The 17,195-nt window shown below is 29.5% G+C and overlaps 1 protein-coding gene across 1 annotated transcript in view; it reads right to left on the reverse strand.

Moving 5' to 3' along the window:
• LOC106692518 (neurogenic protein big brain) overlaps window positions 1-17,195 on the reverse strand; it is a 172,603-nt gene that overhangs the window by 91,261 nt on the left and 64,147 nt on the right. The window contains exon 4 of the mRNA XM_067049018.1: window positions 4,546-4,672. Coding sequence (XP_066905119.1) covers window positions 4,546-4,672 — 127 coding nt within the window. The remainder of the gene's footprint in view (window positions 1-4,545; window positions 4,673-17,195) is intronic.

Consider the following 17,195-nt stretch of genomic DNA (forward strand, 5'->3'; position numbering starts at 1 on the left):
TACATAATATATGAGTTAAATTAATTTTGCAAGTTTTTTTTCTTTTATATACTCAAACCCTGCCGTTTAACATGCAATATCTTGGTCCGAATAGATTGGATAGGCGGGTTCACTAGCACTGCACTAACAAATTAGAAACTAATGATTGAAATTTAACAAGATTATTTTAAAGATCTTGAAGATGAATTTAATTAAAAAGTCGACAGTAAGTTGGATGACAGGAAGCAGACAGTTTAGTTAACCGGATAATTAATAAAACTACAATACCGAATAGAAAGAACTGAACCAGGTAAATATAATTCATGTTACAGCATTGTGGCGGATAAGATGAGAGTGTAAGGTTGTGGGGTATAATAACGAACGGATATCCTAAAATGTAAATAAACACTGAACCGACAAGTGAACGTCAGAGGACTAGACCGAAGCGTAGGTGGGAGGATTACATCAAGAAAGATCTGGTAAATTTGGGATAGGATAGGGGCCATTGAGCAGCAATACATAGATAATGACTGGAGGTATCAGCATAGAACCTTCGGGTTCGTTAAGCCTTTATAATTATTACATGCACAAACACACATTCGTTACTCAAAGAATGTAAGCCCCATTCCCTAGTTATTAATCAGAAAATTCCAGATATCATAAATTTAGAAATGATATCCTACTGGTCCTAAAAATGCAAATATACAATAAGATGAGCTTTCCCAGGATACTTTTATTACCATAAGATACGAATCTATGAAAAAAATTATACATATCTACACGTGCGTGTAGATATGTACACATATGTATATGCATTAGGGGCCGATCCAGATGGTTAAAGCTCCCTCCTAAAGCTGCTTACCAACTACACGTGTCTTTTTTGAACCGTTTATTATTTATGGTCGTAGTAAAGTTGCCTTCATTTATCATTGCATATGGCTGCTTCCTCTCTGCTCGTGATATATTTTCCGGCGGCCGATGTTTCTTTTCCTCAGCCTTTCCAGCCTGGCTTATTTTGTCCTGACAGGCCCTCTCCCCCTCCCCCTCCACCAAGATCTCTCAAGATATAACGGCTATTGTCTTTGAAATGCGCAATTTCTTCTTCTATGGCATTCATAATAGTTCCAAGAAAAACATTTCTAAAGTAATCTTCATAATTAAAAAAAAATTCCCAACTCAAAGCAATCTAAGCTTTCATAATAGTGCAAAAAAAAAAAAAATAATAATAACAATAATCTTCATATTTAAAAATAAAATTGTCAAAGCAACCTTATACTATTAGCCAAGCAAATATTTTTTTAAAATAACTGATATAAAAATCGTGACCAAATAAATGTACATAAACAATAAACTGTTTAAATGGAGGTAAATTATTTGTATTTAAGCCAAGTATGGATTTAACGCTCATTAAAAATTATTTATCAAGACGAAAAAAATTATAAGACGACATAACAATTAAGAGCTTTTCAACTAAGTTAAACCATTTTAAAATAAATAATAATCAATAAATACATTCAGAGTAGAAAAAAACACTTCTTTTTTTTAAATGTCTGGTTTAGTACGACTATTTCCCTAAAAAATTTTATTTTATTTATTTTTGTATTTTTTCATACTACGGATTAGAGAAAAAGTGAAAATTCCATTTCCTGAATAATAGGAATTATAACGTAAAACGTAAAAAAAAAAGGAGGCGCAACCTCATATTGCTTTTGTTTTTAATGTGTTAATGTTTAATAAATGATAAAATTCTTTAGTTCAGAAAAATATGTTCACCCTTTTTCTAAAGTTTTGTTTTGTTTTGTCTATATAAAACAACAACTGAAATTTGTATCCAAACTGGCACTAAGGAATAATAAAAAACAATATTTGATTTTTTTTTTTCTACACCATGTATAATTAGAACTAAACAAATATTTAAGAAAAAATAACCAAGATATACAATGTTAAAAATGTAAAGACTAAATATGATAGTGAACAAAAACTTGAACTGAAAAAAAAAATTAGCCAACATAAATAATATTAATTATGTGAATATGATCAGAAATATTATATAGAAAGAGTAAAACTAATGCAAAAAATAAATAATAATATTAATATTAAAATTTGAAAGAACAAAAAAATATTTAACACTACCCATGCTCTTAAATACTTAAAAGGTTCGTAAATTTAGAAAAATTAGTTTTTGTAATCATTGCCATATTTACTTCCTTTCTATGAAAAATAAGTTCCAAGTCATGAACCGTTTAGGGTTTTATCAGCCTAAGCGCTCGAACTTATTTCCCCAAGGAGCTTGACAGCGTTTATCAGCTTCAGCTTTGTGCCAAGTCATTTTTCAATCCCTCCATTAACGGCTTGTATTTACTATTTCAAAAGATTTTCTCTTATAAAAAATACGAAAAATGTCTAAACGAAAATAACTGGAAGTAGATCGAATAAGTTTTACAAGGTTGTACAGAACGTCGACATGAACGGAAAGTAATTTTGATGTTTCGTAAGCCTATAACGTATAAAATGCATGAAGAGTATAATTTATTTAACACGCTTATATATTGATAGGTAAAGTCGTTTAAGTGAACAATTAAATTAAAAATAAACCTGTAACACTACAACCAATAAAGAGTATTGGATTTTGCACTTGGTAATAAATATTGTTTATTGACAAATGGTTGTTTTGGAAGGTGATGTGGTCAGTATTCGTACCCAATCGGCAGATTTATGCAACCGAGAGGTTAAATGGACCATAGGAGGGTCTGTCCTTAAAGTCAATCCAGGATTGATAAAACTATAATAAATAAATTATCTGTCAGATTGGAACTCAAACCCAGGAGCGAAGAGTGGTTCCAACCTGGGTTCCGAGAAATACTTTAGGAATGTGTCATTCCAGTTTTGAGCCTTTTGATCCAAAATTTTCTTAATTGATTTTGGGTAAGTATCTTAAGCCTTACTTAGATTTTGCTGAAAATATGGCATTTGACTCCCTATTTTTATCAAATAAAATCGTAGGGGTTCTGCTATTTACCTACATGTACCAAAAGGTTTAAACTTCCCTAAAAAGTTTGGGAATCACTGCTCTAGACTCTTGAGTCTTACCAATTTAACTATTACCAATCACTTGTATGGTGTTTAATTGTTGTTAATTTTTATTTTTTAATTCTATTTTCCTTTTTTTTTTTCCTACGTTTTATAAATATCTTTCCCTAAACTTTTGTTTGTTTATGAGGAAACGATACAATTCAGAAACCTTGTAGAAACCAAATATTTAACCAGATGCATAGTTAGAAGCTAGGCAGAAATATGTAGGTGAACCTTCCTGTACTAGTTGGAGTACATAAAGACCTAAAATTTAAGAAACCAACAACACCCATAAATAAATTATATAAACTCAGAGAAGGCGGACGATGTTGAAGTATATAAAATCCCGTGTTAGATTATGAAAAGCCTGGGAAACTGAAATAAACGAGACGGTGTTCCTCCAGTGGAGGAAACCCAATTTTCCAGATTTTCCTAACTCTTCATCCAGTTAGTGTGCGTGGGTTCCTGTCCCCCCAGCACCGGGATAAAGGGATTTTCAAAACTTTTCTCTATTTGTTTTTGCTTAGAACTCCATTCCTCAGCCCTACAGGCAAGATACGAGTTTTATGACCCTCGTTTTTCTGTACTCCTGTTTTATTTGATAAAGGAGAATGTTACAATATTATAATATTTAATACAAAATATCAAGGAAAAAAATAATACAACTATACATATTTAGATAAAAATAATTTAGACAATAAACGACTTAAATAATATATTAAAGTTTTAGTTGAAATTGTTGATTATCTCTTAATTTAATTAATAAATTTAAATATTAATATTTCTGCTTTAGTAAAACAAAAATAATACTCATTTAATCAAATAAGATTTATGATTTTGAGAAGAAACAACATGGTTAGAGACTATTTTTGCAACAATACATTACACCTATAATTAAGAACAAGACTTTTATGTAACCATTATTATCTGTAATGTATAGAAGGTTTCATTTTATATTTTATTGTATTTTAATTTCTACCTACAAAAAATTATGGATTATATTTCTAGTGAGTTATATTTTAAATAGGATTATTTTATTAATTTTGTATGTTTAATATTTACTTCAAGAATTTTTCTTTCTTTTTATTTAATTATTTTTTATTTAATATTTCTTTAATGTTTTTTTTTCTTTCTTTTTCTAGTTATTTTTAGTCACATTTTGTTAGTTGTCTTGCTTATTAGGCCAACTATCTCAGTATGTCTCTAGGGTATAAAAGAGGTAAATAAATAACATTTTAAAAAAATATGAAAAATTATTGATGTCACTACTTTTATTACAATTCAATTTCTTTGATCATTATTTAGTAAAAAAAAAAATTGACTTTCTTCATTTGTATTTTAGTTTCAATTTTAGCTCTGTTGTAAGATGATAATATTGAAATTTCAACACATCTATTAAAAAACATTAAACTGATATTATTATTTTCTTCTGAGTCTATTAATCATTTTCTAAGTCATCATTAATATAATTATTAACATTTTATTAGAACTCACCCATAAAGCAAAGCTGCACCAGCAATACCACCTCCGCACTGCGATATCACGAACATTATGCCCCTCAGGAAAGAAATGTGTCGTGTCAAAGCCATAGCGATACTAACAGCCGGGTTCACCTGGGCACCTGTCAATAAAATTAAAATACATTATTAGAATTTAAAAATTAACTAATTATAATTACATAACTATTGAGTAGCCAATATAACATGCTTGCATCACCCCCAGACAGTCTGTACTACATCCTTGTTTAGAAGCAGGAAACGTCTGAAGACCAGTTTGCCAACCGTAACAATACGCAAATCGACTCCGTGTTCCACCTACGGTTACGAACAATAAAGACAGTGTTTAAGATTACCACAAAAGCTTGCATTCCAAATTGCGTCCACTAAGTGGTCCGAGTACAATAGAGGAAGTGGAAAGAATTTAAGGATGCTTTTACGGTTTGAATGTGATGAATAATTTTCAATTAGTTTGTTCTAACAGGAGTCGAAATTATAATAAAACTTAAGGGACCATATGTTGTATCGTTCGTCTTTGATGATAGCTTGATGTTAGAACTGCAAGAGACATTGAAGAAATATTTAAAAAAGAAAAACACACACACAAATGATACATTTTGAGAAATCATAAGGAAATTATCTGAAGGCTTTTTCAGAAAGGAAATTTGCTGTCCACGACATATAATATCAAAATATTTTCTTTCGGTTCATCTTTTTATATGTATATACGAACTCTCTATTCCCATATCACAAACTTTGAAAGAATGGTGTCAAACTAGAGGATTAAAATAAATACAAATAAATCGCGTTTATTCTTCGTCGCGAATATATAATCTCATTTTATCCAGGATCTTTTAATAATATTCCACTTATCTCAGTGAAACCTATCCACTACCTAGGACTACATTTAAACAAACGACTCAGGACTTCTCTAAGGACTAAAAATATTGGAAAATGAAAATGTTCTTCGAATCCGACTATTACAACACTCACTAGAAAAACTTCCAATTAAATACAAAAAATTCATTTACACGAACATATTAATGTCTATTTGAGCTTACGGACTTGACCTTTGGTGCTCCACTTAACCATCCAATTCTTCTCGTATCTAATCCTTAGAATCCAAAGACCATCGTAAAATGTTCCATATGTTCCCCATTTGGCCAGAACCAAATATTAATCCCTCATAATAAGATCCCTAATAACTCAAACCAACTTGTTTCTAACCTTGCATCCTCTCCAATACCTGATAATCCTACCAGATGTCTGAAAAGAATATGGCCTCGAGACCTTCTCTTCTAGAAATTTTGTAGATTGTCTAAAATACGTTATCATACCATTGTAATAGAGCTCACATTACATTTACTATACGTATTTTTTATCTAATACCTATGTAAATACAAGATATTCCATTGTGTCTATTGTAAATAAATGATGTACAATTTTTTTTTTTCAGATCTTGCATTACAAATGATTACTGAATATTAATGTTTACTCTCTCCTGAACATATAGTGACATAGCATTGTATCAATATTGTATATTGTACATCTGAGAATTGGGAAAACCTCCCTTAAGATCTCGGTTACTAGAACGAGAATTTATAACACATTTAGAAGGATTAGCAGAAATTTATTTCGCCCCTATTCGGCCATAATCGCGTAAAACCCTTAGTATACAACAAACAGCCACCATCCAAGACATAAAATAAGATATATAACATGTAAATCCGTGAGAGAGGTACTGCGGCCAACTAATGCATTCCCTCGGGCCGCCCTACTAAGTACCAAAGGGAGCTGAAATATTCATGGAACCCTATACCTACAGCCAAGGGACCCGTGGGTCTTCTTTTTATCATTATGGCTTACGAACTAAGATAATTGCCAATTTGGTGTTAAAGAGATACTTAGAAAGACTGGATATAAATTAGCTATAGAATAGAAAAGAATTAGTGATATATAATAATATACTAAAAAATATATGATAATGTGAATACTTCATTTCAATCATGTACCGTGATATAAGGTGAGATTCTGCCAACACGGCATATTATGGGACGAGAATAAGCCAACAAGGAATACTTCAATACACATAGGATCGTATATCCATGCATTGGAATCGAAATAGTTTTTGAAAAGATTTTTCGGAGCACAGTTCTGACTTTTAAAAATACATTTTTCATTAAATATAAATTAATATAGGAAAAAAATAGTTTGGGTGGCGGTCAATAAAGGTACAAAAGGGGTATTCATGATCTATGTTAGAGCGTGTTAAATGGAAAAACTCGTGTTAAATCGAAAAAAATTGCCTTCTTTTGCCGTGGTAAAACGAAATAACATTTAACATGGCTGAGAGTCTGTTACTTGGTCAGTTAAATCGAGAATGACGTCACACAATAGACCAGTTGAGATCGCCGCCATATTAGTTGTTGTGACTTTCAATACAGTTGTCAATTAGCTCATCTAGATTAGCAAGTTTGAAGATCAATAAGACACTCATAAGCTAAACTTTCACACAAATTCCACTTTTCACTCACTCTAGGCATGTTTTAATTAATTACTTAAATCAAAACTGAAGTAAACAATAACATGAAGGTCTGGAAGGAAGGTTATAAACATAAAGGCTTATACAACAAGTTGCTGAGAAAATCCGCTAGGGGCTCTTATGCATTTAACGTTTAACATGACTTCAAATAGGGCTGCTACAATCTTATAGTTATGACATTTAACATGGTAAAACTTTTAACATTTAACACAACATCATGAATACCCCTATTATAGTAAAAAAAATTGAATGTTAACCATACCTGATTAGCTACTGATAATCAGACCTATAAATCAAGACACAATATCCCATACAAAAATTTTGTATTTCTTTACTGCATGAGCCTAAAGATTGAGTAAGACAGATCCTCTCCATCATGAGGATGTTCCTGGAACCGAAAATGCTGGAAGCCCCTGACCGCTGGAAGCCGTGGGAAGAGACCGGGTGACTCTGCAGTTCGACACAGATTCCACGGTAATCTCCGCCAATCCCGACAATACAAACAGAACGCGCACCGTGAGTTGCTCTAGTCGTTCGTCGTGTTGTGTAGCACAGTCATCCGACGCAACGCATGACGGCGTAAATATCTTTATGAATTTTGAAGAAAGGTGATTAAACCACATAAATTAAGTGGTCAATAAATCCATAATTATTACTGAAGGTTCGTTTAAATTGTGAAAATAAAGGTGTATATATACATTTTTTTTTTTTTGTCTAACCTTTTTCAGTTCTTCTCCAGCGAACCTTACTTTGGAATTCCCAATGGAATGTTTCAGATATTCCAATCAGGATCTAACGCGTTAATTGAAATATCTAAATTGAAGGTGTAAATCGTCAAAACCGAAAACTTTTTTTTTTACGATTTTGGAGAAACAACGTTGCGGATAATCTAAAAAAATAGTACATAAAATAGTTTTAAAATACAATTCTATACAACATTCAGTCATTATAATTTGAGAAATGCCTCAATTATGAAGATGGCTCATTCTTATGTGGAAATGAATTCTGGAATGTTTTTATTTTCTATAGTTTTTCGTTTACCTCACCGTTTGCACATACATCCTTAAAAACAGTAACAATGGTTTCAGATAATTTACGCCTTCTGGGTACACCAGTATAAATTCGTTTTAATATTTGATTTATAATCAGAATTGAATTCTATAAATAACCATGGAGAGTTAGCAGCGCTGAAGAGTACTGGAGAAGGTTAACATAATAATACCTAATTATTATTAGTCTATATATTGTATAACCCATGTATAAGTGTGAGTGTGTGTAAGTTGATATATTATCGGCAGTAAGCCGTATGTAGGTCCACAGATTACGTTTTTCCTCGATGGATAAAAAATGTAAAATATTACAAATGTTTTAGCCTTTGATACAGCAGGACTTGTACAAACATAGGATAAAATGGGTCTAACAATAGGAAAAGGGATGCTTCCCTAAGCGTAAGATCAAAGAGCATTAAAAAGGTCGTCCTTTTTCAAAGGTCGTTATTTTCAAACGTTTTTTTTTTTTCAACGAATTAAAATTGTTCTATTTCCCGATGACGTATTTAAAGAAAATACTCATCAAGAACATAACACAAACTATTTATAAATCATTAGGAATGAGTATAAACAATTGTATTGTAATAAAAAAATTTTAATTATCAAGTCTCACAAATTAAATTTAAGAGATACGAATCCTGAATTTCCTCTTTTGTGGTTATGGTTAATTCTTTAAAGTAGGGACATTTCCATATCATATAATATAACAAGGGACATTATATCTCTAGCTTCTAACGTTGATCAGGTTATAAGTTAGAGATATAACGCTGTAGAAGCAAAAAGTACTTCTTCAGCACTCTCAGTTTTAGCAGATAACTTCAGAATCTCTTGAGCTTGGATTTTTTTATTCCAAAGGAGTGACATTGCCTTCTTAAAAGGACTTAATAAAAATAATAATAATACTAATTTAATTGGTTTCTGAATGTAGATAGCTATTTCAGAAAGTTAATTTATTCAGTGTTAAATTATGATAAACATTTATCCTGTAAGGATTAATTTTATAATCGGATTTTAAATTGCCCGTGAGAAGTATGAAGCCACACGAAGCCGCTTTGGGTTCATAAAAATGTAAATGAATTCAGTACCCGTTGGCGGCTCATAGTCATGTTTACTTATGCAAATGCTTGTAAATAGTCTGTTATGATATTACAAGCACCTCCTTATCGTGTTTACCATCTCAATGTTTATCTTTCATTCACTAATCTATCGTGATGATTTTTTATAATTAGAACACTAATAGCATGGATGCAATACGAGATTTTGACGAGACCGAGGCACGCTGGACCAGTTTATTTATTTTTTTTTTTTTTGGTCTGATACATAGAAAATTATTGTTTTTTACCGTGATAATAATTTCCAGTAACCTTCCCTACAAATAAAAAATTCATGAAATAATGTGATTAATATGATTTATGATCTATACCATATAAATTCGTTTTTATATTTCATATTAACTGTACTAACAAAAATTTATTTTTAATAATGAAGATAAAGGTAATCAGTCCAAATGTTTCATGCAAGAATGATTTTACATTTGGATTGTATGAAAAAGAAATGAACTAATAGAGAAGAGTGTGGAATAAGTAGATATTTTTCGAATTTAAATTAAAAATTTATATATAAAAAAAATTAAAACTTCAATTAAAAAAATAAAATAAAAATTAACCATTGCTTGTTTGGCAAACAATCGACAGTACTTATAGATAGTTTGACATCGAAAATTAATAATAAGTCATCCATATTGGATATCAACATCAACATGGTCAAAATCACAGCTGCAAGCGCAAATTTTATAGTTTACAGTGAACAAAATTAAGATTTGACGGTATCCAGTAATTCTTTATTCATTAATTATTTCTGGAATGTTTAAATATCTCAAAAATTATTAAATAATAGTTTAAATAACAAAAAATATGTATTACAATTATATAAATAAATTAAAACAATATTTAAAAAAATACAGTAGCCCTCCCCCGCGCCTCTTTGTTATCACCAAGGCTCTCAAGGCGGGTACATTCTCCCTCTAGAAAAACGAACACTCCCTTCCGGGGCCTTAATGACCGTAATCAGGGTCTTAACGCACCGACAATTTCACAGACGATTTACCCCGTGATTTAAAAATATATTATGTAAATCAATTATATTACAGTCTAGGTATAAACTGATTATTTAATATAATAATCATCGTGCACTTCCCTTAAGTAAAATGGGCATGGTGATTACATAATTTATTTTATGTGCTATAATATAGAACTGTACAAAGCTATATTTACTTAAAACTTAATTCCTAAAATGTTTAAAAGAAGTTATTTATCGACTTCACCAAGGCTTAAATAAAATTACCCTATACTCCTTTCCACTCCCAGATAAGGGGTGAAAAAAAAACAAGGTGAAATGCAAAAAAAAAAATAAAAAAATTATAAAGTGACAATTACGACGACTAGATGCAATTATGTACTCTAGTCTTTAAAAATAATACAAATACATTTAAATATACGCATATTAAAAAAAACTAATATTACAAAATAATAAGTATTTAAAAAAAAAAACAACGGTAAGTGCCAATAGGAAAAACGAACATAAGAATGATTGTCAGCACTCTGTATTTCGTGATAATCGTTTTATACCATTTATGGCTTTTTAACCACGCTTTTACTCAATTCATATCCATAATAGAATGTAATGTATTAATTTCTTGCTTAAAATAATGTTCTAAAGTAACTTTCAAATAACGAATTAAAAAATATAAATAAGATATATTTGTGAGGAAATGATTGAAGGTACGGTCAGGGAAGAACGCAAATAAGCACAAATAAATTTATTATTAAGAACAAAAACAAGATAACAACCATAACGATTAAATGAAATTACATAAAAATAAAAAGTTGATAAATAATAAAGGTACATAAGTAGTATTGAAGAAAATTCATAGTGTAATATTATAAGAATTTTGAAACTGGGTATAATATGATATCGAGGAAAAATAGCAAAACTAAAATTAAGAATGAAAAGAAAAATAACATAGGTATGAGAATCAACTGAGTAAATATATGTGCAAAATTGGATTTTTTTAAAAATTAGTAATATAAAAAATAAAGAAACACGTGAAATTCCGGTCGAAATGTTGGCACTAATTTCTTTACTGACAGCACAACATATCATCTTTTCCTAATATATATAATCCACGGTCAACTATCAACTCATAATTATAATATATAGTTATATACTATCAAGATTTTTATAAGCACCAACCAGTAAAAAAAGACAAATACATTTTTTATCGGAAGTAATAACCATTATTAATTAATTTATACATTTTTCCTTTGAAAATAGGTTTAAGTTCCTTACATATATATTTCAATTTTTTATTCTCTGATTTCACGATCCATGCCGCAATCCATCTAGGTCCTTGAGGCGAACAACAAAAGCCTTTCTACCGTACATTATGAATAATGATGTACTTTACAAAGAATAAATATAAATGGCCATTAATAAAGATAAATTAGAGGACGAAGTTGAGACTTCCACTGAGCCTAGAAGCAGCTATTTATAAAGCGTGGGTTTAATAAGAAGGCTAAGACAGAAGGAGGGCATATACCACTGTGGTAATACCTTCTTCACTCAGTCTGAGGATGGATTCTCAGGATTATTCGGGGTATGAGCTTCGTAGGGATCTCCGGATCTAGTGGTCATACCTTAGCAGTCTTGAGAAAGATACTGTCATCTCGAGAAGGAGAAAACTTATTAAAGTAATATTTTTTTGTATTATTTAATATTTCAAACAATTCAATGCCAATAAGGTTGTTTCTAACTACGTTAAGTCTTAAGAAGGAAAAAAATTTGAATTTTACAAAAACCATTTTTTTTATTGGATCTGACATGATCACCTGTAGGTGACACAAAATATTGACTTACAGCTATAATTTACAATACTTATTATAAAAATACATTTATTTAGTGAATATGCATGTTAAATTGAAGTAAAATGTGAACTTAGTGTTTGTATTTAACCACTTACCTCCTTTATGGCCTCAAAGTTGTGTCACCTGTGGGTAACAATAGGAGTTGAAGGGTTGTTAACATTTCAATCCATAATTTAGTTATTTGTTTTCTTTTCATGAAAAACCCTTAATACTTCCAAACTTCTTCATATTATCTTCCAGACTGCTAGTCCCAAATTGGGTGCCACTTTCTCAATATATTAAACAAAAAAATAATATTCTAATAAAAAAATTTCATTTGCACTGTTTTTTCTTCTTATCTATTCAACAACTTTAAGGATAATTGAGCGAAATTTTTTTTTTTAGCTTGACAAGGATTTCACGAAATGTTTTTAGTCTAAGGCGAAAAAAGTTTCTTAACCGTATATACCGGGATATACGTTTCGGATATTCCGTCGATTAATTAAAAAATATATATTATTCATAATTATATTTAGATATTGTATATTATATTATATGAAAGATAACAATCACAATATCAAATGAGAAAAGCCAATTATTTTTGTATTTTTATGTACCTTAATTAATTTATTTTTTACATCTTCCTTTTAAGGGATTTATTCTGATTATTAAACTTTTGTATATATTTGGTCCAGAAATTGATAGCTATAAAATTTTTAAAATATTATTTAAATATGTAGCTTCAATTTTTAATGATGCCTATTTCTTCTCGTAAACTTACATATACAAGCTAACTTCTTGCATATTGGACTCATTTATTCATTTGCTATTACTAAAATTTCAGGACTAAAGATAAAACAAAGTTTAATAATCATGACAAATCCCTGAGAAGTGGATGTAAATAAAAAATAATTATCGTAATTGAATAAAATTGTAAAAATGATTGGCTTTTCTCAATTCATATATTAATTGTTATCTTTCATATAGTGCAATATATAATATGTTGATATAATTGCGTATAATTTAAATTTAAAAGTGAGTGTAAAGGTCATTGTATTTAACTCCTTCAAATATGATAATTTATAGATTTACTTGATAGTGGAAGGGATATAGAAAACGTATATATGAAAAAAAAAGTATAAAATATGTTATGCCCTTAGCTATAGATTAAATATTGAAAATCCATTATCTAATTATTTCTCAAATTATCTACATTAAATATATAATTTTTAAAAATGGGCAATTAAGCTATATAAGATATTTTCACTAAGGATATTAAATCTGCTGGCTGATATTAAATACTATTTAATTTTATATTGGAATAAAAATCAATCAAAAACCCTAAACCCGTTTTCGAAAGAATTAGTAAAAATATGAATGGAGTACAAATAGATTATACCAAGTGATATTTCCAGTGAGTCAATTTTAGGGAAAAGGTAGCTCTAATATCCAAGGTATGTAACAGAGCTACCTTAAATACGTAATATCAGTTTTGTAAAACTTTCGGAACACAGTAATTTTGCGAGACTTGATTATTTGGTCTCCGGGGACATGTTGTATTTCCGTTGGAAACTAGGATCTAAATTTTTCACAATCGGAATACTTCGTCGTTCATCCATTTCCCCCGACTTCATAATTCAAGTATATTTAAGTAAAAATAAGAATGTAATCAATACCTAATTACACCAATAAATGGTGGGAAATTACATTTTTAATCTCATTAAACTGTATCAGCAATTCAAATTCTTATACGCTAGGTAAGTCTTCTGATTTTTTTTTTTTTTTGTTTCGTATTAGTTTGATGAATTTTTATTTATTTCTCCAGTCTTACGACGAATTTATCCACCAGTGACCTTTTTAATTATTATCCAATTTTTATTAAAGTTTATTTAACGGCACTTTCGTTCAAGAATATTTCATTTAAGTATTTAAATTTTAACCTGACATCGCTGTCTCATCTGTTTTAACTAATGGAAAAAAACTACGAAACGTAATATTTATTCACCTTTGTTTGAATAAAAATATTGGAGAAAGATTGAAGCAAACAATAGCTTCCCAAACTTACTAAAATACAAAAATAAAGAAGGTAACTACGTATATTGTGTAAGATAATTAACTGTCTAAAATACAAAATAAACTTTAAAATAATAATTTCTAAAAAAGGGATTGATGTTTTAAACTAACACAAAACTTGTTAAATCCGAAGGCTAACAAAAACTGGTAATGTAATCTTAGAATACTAAAGTCCAGGAGTAAGTTAGGTTACGTTAAATCTAAAGCTATATTATACATATCTTTAACCCAATAACCGATTTTAAAACAACTCTGCCCTATTTAAAAACGAAAAATAAATCTACATAATACAACAATAATGTATTAAAACATTAAAAATTGGTGACAAAAAAGTTTAGAATGATAACGAAACAAAATGGCGGACAATTATACGTTATATACACCCATCTACTCGACCATTTATGAAAATCGAAGACCAGTATAAAGTATTTTGGAATCATGACTCTTAAATACAATTTTAAAAATAGTTTTTTATTTATTTTTAAAAACCAAATAGTTTTTTGTGTTTCAAAATTATAACCGTAACATACACGTTATATATAAGTCAATGTTTGTTTTTATACTATATACGAAAAGTATTTCTTTTTTTAATACTATATTACAAAATATAATTCAATTAATTTATTAATAGTTGGGCTGTTGTTACAAAATATATTTTATTATAAACCTCGCATAAATTAAAATAAATCAATAATTTAACATTAAACGAGAATACTACAGATTTCCAGTAGACTTAGATTCCAGATAGATTATTTTTTAAAAAATAAGCAATTTAATAAATGGTTAATCTGTCAAATGCAATTATGATTGTTTACCGAAACATTTAGCAAAAGAGCAAGCATTTATTTCATCAAAATTCCATTTAAAATGCAATTGCCCGGTGGGAAAGGACTAACGAGGAAGAGCCAGGCCAATCATTCCAATTCACTCCAATTGTTTCAATCACACGCCACCTTGATCATCTCAAAACCACAGTCAACATTTTTTTAATCATATTTTTGCTTTATTGCTGAGTAAAATTTGTTAAAATAATTCAATTTAAACAATTTACTAAGGACAATTTTTTTTCACCTTCATATCTAAACTGGCACTTGCTACATAGAGTAACTATGATAATGGTTATTGCATCTTATGGATGAGATCTTAGGAAAGTATTGAATCAAATCAGATTCAGAGATTTTCTGGTGTATTTAAAAAAAATTGAGTCTCTGGTTTAAGTAAAGAAACTATGAGCTCATATTCTTACAGTGTACCGTAAAATAAAGTAAGATTGTGCCATTTGGGGCGGGAATGGGCCAATACGGAATTAGGAAAATCGCTCACTAGTGGCTAGTCGGAGCTAACAGTTGTTTCGTTTACTACGGCGTAGTATATAAAATAAACAAAAGGAGTAGTCATACCCATTTTTATTCAACAACCCACTGGTTTATTCTTTATTCACCAACCGGCTGAAGCATTGTATGTGAATTTCCATAACTATACCTTTTTTGGCTGCCATGCAATTACATTACCATTAAAACAAGTTCACTTCATGGAACGAGAATATGTCACTGTAATATGCTTCTTTTTTTCTTTTTTTGGACAATCAGTATTGTACCGACCATTTTGATACCAGGGAAGATTATATTTGAGACTCCGACAAAAAATTATTTAGAATATAATATCTCACATGAGTGTCATATACAATGGCGTTCATCTCTAAAAATTTAATTATTTAAGTAAAAAAAACTAATATCACAAACAAAACAAATTTAATACCATTCAAAACAAAATAAAATACGGTAAAAAACAGAAAATACAATTACAATTCACCATTTTAAAATAAAACTTAAAAGTAATAAAATTCGAATAATTCTTTCAAAATTCATGCCAAACAATTTTTATAGTATTTAAAAATTGTTAATCATTATTCTTTGTCTTTGGCCACATTAATCCAGTTTGTTTCCACTCAGTAACATAGATTTACTTCATGAAGCGAGATTGTGCAGCTATAATAATGTTATCGTCTAATTAAACAAAAATTTCAAATATATAGAATATAATATATAAGTTTAATCCAATAAATTATAATAAAATTGTTGATTGCTTAAAAACAATATTTTTTATCATAAAAAAAGGAGTTAACATTAACTGGAACAGCTGAAGCTTCAATAGTGTTTTAATGTGTCACAACTAAATTCTTCTGGATGGGAAGACTTTGCCAAGAATAAAAATTACTTCTACCAACTCAAACTAATTAAATTTTTTATGTGCACCGAAATTGAAAGCTAAAATCTCTACCTAATTGTATTGAATAATTTCTAATATATTGGTAAATAAAGTAACGACGTAGAAGTGGAACAATGCCACCTCATTTTACGATACAGTAAAATACTTTATATGATGCATATTAAAATAAAAATAGAAAGGAATTATAACTAGAACTCATCTCTAAGGGATCCTTTGCGCGGTTCCTGACTCCAAAGCCCATTTCCTACATAATTCGGAAACAGTGTGTATTTGATATGGCCAAAGAGACGAAAACCCTTTGAGGAGATAGAGGCTATATTCCGAGAGAGGAAACGAAATGTATGCTGGGCCTCATGTACAAATATTTATTAGATGTGAAACAGGGACAGGTTCAGGGAGGAAAAAAAATCTAACACATTCACAGATTGAAATATTCAAATAGAATCTGATTTTACTACCAAATCCTATCAAACTTGCGACAGTGGGTGTTACCCTTTCAAGTTATAACACAAAAACCTGTGTTATTCAAACTTTATTAATTTATTATTGCATCTCAGAAATACTATCAATTATTATCATAGTAGTTAGCATAGTAATTCCAAGAGATGGACATAACTATCAATATAAATTAATAATTGAAAACTGCTATTAGTAATTTTAGATAATAAATATTCACATCCAATGAAATATTAAAATTCCTAATGTTTTATTTTTTTTTTTATGTTTATTATAAGAATAAATTTTTAATTGAAAAATATTTTTTGAAAAGTAACGTGACTGGATGGAGACGGAAGGCGAGAAATGAAGCCACATTGTGAAGGAAGCTAAAGCACTCATAAACATAAATAATAAA

Source organism: Halyomorpha halys, unplaced genomic scaffold (genome assembly GCF_000696795.3).
Source record: "Halyomorpha halys isolate HHAL.00 unplaced genomic scaffold, Hhal_1.1 Scaffold58.1, whole genome shotgun sequence".
NCBI lineage: Eukaryota > Metazoa > Arthropoda > Insecta > Hemiptera > Pentatomidae > Halyomorpha > Halyomorpha halys.